The sequence below is a fragment of the Merops nubicus genome, unplaced genomic scaffold (assembly GCF_000691845.1).
Source record: "Merops nubicus isolate BGI_N331 unplaced genomic scaffold, ASM69184v1 scaffold2787, whole genome shotgun sequence".
Lineage (NCBI taxonomy): Eukaryota > Metazoa > Chordata > Aves > Coraciiformes > Meropidae > Merops > Merops nubicus.
In genome coordinates this window covers 49,367-56,530 of record NW_008619373.1, presented here as the reverse complement: position 1 = coordinate 56,530, position 7,164 = coordinate 49,367, and the positions used below count along the sequence as shown (strand labels likewise).

Sequence of the window (7,164 nt, the reverse complement as noted above, 5' to 3'; positions counted from 1 at the left end):
GCACGGAGCGTGGGAGGGAAGAGGGTCGCGGTGGTTCCTCATCACCCCTGCGGGGAGTGAGGGGAAAGGTTCTGTGGCCGCTCGTCCTCCAGCAGACCGCTTAAACCTCATTTTCCCCTGCCCGTAACACAACGCTGAGCTCCACGGGTGAGAGCTGAGAACGAAACCCACACTGGGGCCAGCCCTCTCCGGGCCCTAAAATCACCGCCACCGTCAGCAATTACCCACCTGCCTGTGTTTAAGGACTCGCTCAAGACTGGATGCAAAAAATGCACTAATTGACCGTGGCACACATAGATCATTGTTGGTTGTTAACAACACCGTTAAACAACTAGCGAGGCCGGCCCAGGGAGGAGCAGCAGCTCTTCAGCTGCTCGCAGGGCACTGCCCTTGGCCAGTGGCTGAGCCCCCCAGCACAGGAGCCCGGCCACATCCCCAGCCAAAGGGCCGGTCCCCCCCAGTTTCACCCTCATCTGGAAGAGGGATAACGAGTTATCTGGCACATCTAAACCTAGGGATCCGAGAGCCATCATCTTTATATGTACCAGGTTTTGCTTTAGGCATAAAAAGGCGCGCTTCTCATCAAGGCTTTTTGCCTTCATAGATAACAGTAAGCTCCTCCACCCTTGGGCACCCACTCCAGATGCTGCACCTGCAGAAGTGTGCTTAGAAATGAAGACCTGCTGTACGTCAAGGAGCTGGCTTCAGCCTCCATGTTTGGAGCCTGAGATCTTTTTCTGGGTCACCTATAGGAAGCCTTCAGGCAACAGATAGGACACCCTGTTCCCCTCTGCCACAGGGATGCTGCAGCCCCCAGCTGCCTGACCCCAGCACAGGCTGGACTGGCAGCAGAGATGAGCACAGCTAGAGGGGACCACCAGCAAAGGTCTTTACTGTGAGGGTGGTGAAACACTGGAATGGGCTGCCCAGAGAGGTGGTGGGGGCCCCATCCCTGGAGACATTCAAAGCCAGGCTTGATGAGGCTCTAAGCCCCATCTGATTGAGTTGGGGATGTGCCTGCTTACTGCAGGGGGGTTGGACTAGCGGACCTTTTGAAGTCCCCTCCAACTCAAAGCATTCTATGATTCAAAACACAAGTCAGCAGCATCAACACCTCCATGCTCAGGGGTGAATGCTGAACAGTAGTCCACATGGTTGTCACAGGAGATGCAGGCAACCTGTCTCCATGTAGGTAATAGATTGTTAAAGGATGTTAACTGTTTTAATTAGCACATTAAAAAGGCCCGTGAACATTGTTTGTAACAGAACACACTTGCTGATGTATAAACTCAGATGTGCAAACTTCTTCAGAAGCAAGGCCAAGCAATATGTCCATCAGATCACTGATCCCCGAGTCAATTTAACCCTTTGGAAGAAGACTAAACTAACCCAAAATGCATCTTATTTCCTGCAGGAAGCTACTCTGGACAGGAGGGAAGACAGGCAGCCTCATGCTTCCCCTGAAGGCTGCAGATTCACAGAGTATTGCCTGGTTCCTACCAGCCAGCAGTCCCTGCTCAGCCCCAGACCATCCAGCACTGCACTGCCCGAGCCCTCAGTTGCTGGACTGCACATACCCATCACAGAGGGGAAAAATAAACGCTGGGTGTTTACCACACCAAACCAGGAAGCGCTGGTATCTGTAAGATGTCCCCACTGCTACTTCCAGTAGCATCTCACAACAGTTGAAGACTCATCCTCCTCTCACCCCAGTGTGGCTTCTGCCCAGGAAGTTCTAGCCTCCCCCAGGCAATAGCAGGTATTTAAATGGGCCACAAAGAAAACATGCACTCCAGGTCAAGCATGCCTGTGTCATGCAAGCCCATCGTCTTCACTGCAACTTCTGGAAAAAAATAAATATAACAGCATGCATTTGGGCCAATGAACTAGTTAACTTGCTGTACTTCCATATCCTAATTTTAGTCACGTTTGTGTGGATGGTTGTCACACTTTAGCTACCCATGAAAAAATTTTGCTAGCATAGTTACGTTGAGAAGAGTGAAGTCATTACACTCGCAGTATGTGGCACAGTGATGAAATCTCCAGTGCACGTTTATTTTTGTTGATGCTGTTTATTCCATGCCAGTGACCAGGTTATGCTAGAAAAAGGAAACTGCTGGCAAACAGGGCAAGTGGTGCCTTGAACCCTCACCAGAACAAGAGGGCGGATGCTATTCCCAGAACACACAAGCTGCACACATAATGCTGCATTGGTGCAGTGCAGGAAGGGACACAAACCCAGCAGAGTTCCACAGAGGGGTCCCCCCAGTAGCTGCTGTGACACCAGCACAGCTGCCTGGGAAGGAGAGGAAGACCAGTTGCTGTCATCTGCCTGGAACACCGCTGGGCTGCTCTGACCAGCCTCTAACCTGGAGTGCAGAGCTGTGAACACCACTCATGTAGACACAAGATCAAAACTCCTGGGGCGAGCCTGTTCAGAACAACGTGTGTCAGGCACCAGAGCAGACAGAGGAGCCTTCAGATAGAGACAGCAGACAAGAAAGGTGTGCACAGACACAAGAGTTCTCCTGCGATCAACCAAGGTATAAATTTATAACTCCCCATGTTACATCAGTACAATACATGATGCAGATTCCTGCAGAATGGGATAATTTGTTCTTGGCTGTGAGGAGCTGAGATAAAGGCACTGTTGATGATCTTGCATCCTAAACCCTCTGAGCACCCAGGGCTGGTCTCTTTCTTCTTTAAAGAACTGCCCCTGTTACTCTTGCCTAGCCATCTCACATTTAAATGTGGACTCCTGAAGCAGCTGCATACAACAGAACGGACAAAGCGCCATCCGACTCAACACAGCATCCCCGACAGCGGCAGTGTGTGAAGGTGGCGTTTCCCTTCTCCGACTTTTGGGAGGACATCACGTAGTCTGCTAACTCAATCACTTTATTTGGGCATAGGAAGACTTTTATTTACAACATGTTAATTAAAAAAATATTTGACAAAAAAGGCATACAGTATTTTATACTAAAAGAATAAAGATTTTTATTAAGCACTGTAAGTTGCATTCAATAGCCTTCAAATACACCACACCACAATCCATCTACAACCAATCAAACCCAACAGTAGTTCATTCTTGCACAATCCATGAGTTGGGGCAGAACTCCCTTCAACTTACATTAAGATACCTACTTAGCTCTTGCGGGCAGGGAATGGGGAATTACACCTCATTTCTGATCACTAATGTGTGATGAAGAGCATCAGGAGAATTATATGAAAACGAATATAAAGAAATGATTCTGATTTTGAAGTACATTAAGTTTGGAAACACTAACAAAAACATCAAAATGATACAGGTATATTTGCTTATACTAAATTCTTGATGGGAAAGTTCTCAAGAACAAGCCATTTGTTTCCTGCTACAGAAGGGGGGTACTTTTTTTTTTTGAAGATCAAAGCTTTTTTTTTGTTTTTCACAGAATTTCATATTCGCTAATATGAAGGCATAAAACAGCAACAGAGAACAATAATGCATACAGCAATGAGTACACCAGGGTAACGTTGATATTCAAAACGGCTAGATAATTTTTTTTTTTTTAAGTTTTAGAATAAATGCAACAGAGGTCAATAATCACAAAATTTTAAGGTTAGAGCAAGATCAGTCAATGACTAAACATAGTTAACATCTTTTATAGGACTATTACTGATTATTAGCTTTTTGTTTTGCAAATGGGCACAGTACTTGTAAGAATGGAAGAAAGAGGACAATAACATGCATAATATTAACTACACACTTTAAAAATTATGAACCATGCAGAAGTTTAGCTCAAATAGTAGTACTAATGGTCTACGTCTGATTCAAAACCACATAGTTCATTGATCACAGATGCATGGTATTAGTCACAAAAAGTTTCAGAACACATTGTGTTTATTTTGAAAGGTCATTTGCATCTTCTATGTTTTCAAGTTTATCTCCATTTAACTTGCTTGTAAAGTATGTATGATGTATATTTAAAATCAGCAGAACTGCAATATTACGCTATAATTTTTCGTTTCGATAGTTTGCACATTTTAACACAAAAGAACCACATCAACGGTGATGAAATTTAAGAAAGAAAAAACTGTGGTTGTGCCTTTTTCCCCCCATAATCATGAAATCAAAGCCTTAAAGAAAGCTTTATTGTGACACAGTAATGCAAAATCAAATATAATGGCATACATATGGTGCCAAGTACTAAAAATTATATTTTAAGCTATATATACTTAAAGACTGCCAAAATTGGTTTTCTTTATATCTCAAAAAACAAAACTACAAGTTTTTGTCATAACCAGTTTAAACTTTACGTATACTTCATTTTAAGTGCGGGAGTCAAATGCTCTTCATTCTCTTTCTTTTTTGTTTTATTGTAGCATTTTGACTACAACTGGTTAAAACTAAAAATGTGTTGTTTAAATCTCTGACATCAAAGAGGGATCCGAATTTCCAAAGTCCTCATTTTTCTCTTACGGAAAGGAAAAAATGTACGTAACTGTAGGCTCTCTTTCTTTCCAGATATTCCTAATTCTGACCCTTCCCAACATCCTTCACCCTCTATAAAAAATAAGTTTACTCTTCTTTTTTTAAGACAGTGGCCTCAAGAGCATCATCTTTATGGCAAACACTGTCTGCATTTAGTGCATTTAAGTGAGGATTTGTATTGCACATTTTAGAGTCATTACTCAAGGCACTTTCAGACTGATTGGAAGCCCTGATGTCTCCTGTATTCCCATTCATCTGGGAAGCTGGTTTTTCCTCATTCACAACTCCATTTTCAGCCAGGGATCCATCTGAAGACACAATTGAGGATTTAGATTCCTCTGATTTTGACTTAAGTTCTTTGGCTACTTCTTCTGCTGAAGCAGCATAAGGAGGTTTGCCCTAGTTTTTAAAAAAAGAAGAAAATTACTCAAGAGCCGCTGCTATATATTTACAATTTGTTACAAAGACACGACTGATCAGCAGCATGCAGTGTGCAGAATTATTACTGCAAGCAAACACTGAGTATTATGGACTGACGAAATAAGAAGTGGCAGGCAAAATAAACAGCACAGATGAGAAATATTTTTCTGAGTGTCTTCTGCCTGGGCCTTTTGATACTTCTGTGGTAAAATGCCCTTTTTTTTTGTAAAATGTGGTACAACGCAAGAGCTACAGAAACTTCTGGAAACACTCATCAATATACAGCCTAACTCTGCTTCTTGGTTCATATACATTATCATTGAATGATATGATTACATGTTATTCAAATGAAAACCAAAACTCTTCTCAGACCATTTTTACAGAAGTTCCATGCAAGTCTGCTAGTCTATATGCTTCTGAGATTAGGGAAGTGACCTCACATGAAAAGCATATAGCAGAATCTTACAAGACTGAATATAGCAATAAAAACAGATTTATGCAGCATTAGAATGTGTATTTAGTTTTTAAGCATCTGCAACAATGAATCTTAGTCTTCCAAAACCATAATACGCTTTAAACAACAAAACAAAATAAGTAGGTTGGGTTGCTAAGAAGCAACATGCTTATCTGTCATGCTGCTAACAAAGTCAAATACTATGAAATCACTTCATATATTGACATCTTACACAACTCAAACAACAGCAAATCATTTCATCAGGTAATCATCTTAATTTTTACATATTAGAAACAGCATGGTTGGTACTTTTCTGAATCGCTGGAGGATTTTGCAGGTGAGTAAGAACCATTGTTATCTAACATGAGGATCACAAATCTTGTTATTCAAAAAATCAGAACAAATTCTGTGGTAACATTACATCGTATATGACTGGCATATGGGGCCAATGAATATTTATCACATGTATAAATATAGTTCTTTACAGCCTTTGCAAAGTGTTAAGTTTTAGTTTAAATACATGGTTTTGTTTCTTTCCAGATCAAGAGTGAAAGGTCTCTTGTGAAAAAACAGGCGTGTCTTGTGTCTGTTAAACACCAACTGCTTATTTCAGGCAGATCCTCCAACCTTTTTTCATACCACCTGATAATGAGTATCTGAACCTGGCCCCGCACAGGCACCCCTGCCCCTGCTGCCCTCGTCTGTGAGCCAGGGAAGTACACTGCTGCCAGTTAGTCTTCACTGGCTAACAAAACCTACTTGTCATGCATTAAGTTTCCCAAGTTCTCCCTGCCACATGCATTTTAATTCACCTTCTTTTCCTGTAAAAGGAACATGTACTAGAGGATAGTGACTTGGTGACAGTAACATCCAATGAGCTCAGGCTCAGTCCATACAAAACGTGATTTACCTTCCCTCTCCCTATCACAGGCATGATTTTAGACTCAGGTCCTTGTGATCACAAGTACTCACTATCTAGGTTACATATGATGAATAAAAACGTGAATACACAAACTTGCTGACTGTGAAGACCACCTACCACTCACTTGAGCTACATTTACATACGTAAACCTTTTTTAAGTCCAGAATATTTTGGAGCTCCTTTTCAGGGCTTCCTTTATTTCATAGGTTAAGGTACTTGGAAATTAGATACTATAAAATTAACATAGTGGTTTCTCTTCTCTTGTATTTAAAGATGTAAAGCTACAAACGTATAGGTACATTTGTAGACATACACAATCTGTACACAGAAATTTAACAAGGAAGAGAAGTATTTGAATTTTTACACCTAGAACACAGCGAGTTTTACTTCAAGTTAATAGCTGCCTTCATTAGCAGCTGGAAAACATTCCTTCTCTTACCATCCAATAGCTGCAAACATCCCCCTGCCCTTATATATTGTCTCCATGACAAATTGCACACTCGCATGATATATTTATAGTAAAATTTTCCACCTATTTACTACTCGCTCATCCATTACCACTGGGACTTGCATCAACATTCGGGACTGCACAGCAGCAAGAACAATGGAAAAGGGAGGAAAACAGAACTCTGAAGCAACTGGCACTTAATAGGAAACAGCAGTTTGCTCCAACTATATTTAAAGGATCCATGAAAAACAAAAAAGTCATGATCCACAGATTTTTCATACGGTGTCACCGAAATGAAACTATGCTCATGACGGCAAAGACTGATCATTATTTCCTCAAAGTTTAGAGTAAATTCTTGTATATAGAGCTATACAGCAGCAAAGATCATTGTACTGCTACTAATTTTTCTTCATGAGGTGGGACTGTGGTCCCACAAAAGAAACTGG

General features: G+C 41.7%; 1 protein-coding gene across 1 annotated transcript in view; it reads right to left on the bottom strand.

Annotated features, from left to right (window-relative positions):
• Positions 1 to 2,904: 2,904 nt before the first annotated feature.
• FAM120A (family with sequence similarity 120A) overlaps positions 2,905 to 7,164 on the bottom strand; it is a 48,459-nt gene continuing 44,199 nt past the window's right edge. Inside the window, exon 17 of the mRNA XM_008943740.1 lies at positions 2,905 to 4,873. Within this exon, the coding sequence (XP_008941988.1) occupies positions 4,562 to 4,873 (312 nt within the window). The 3' untranslated portion in view covers positions 2,905 to 4,561. The remainder of the gene's footprint in view (positions 4,874 to 7,164) is intronic.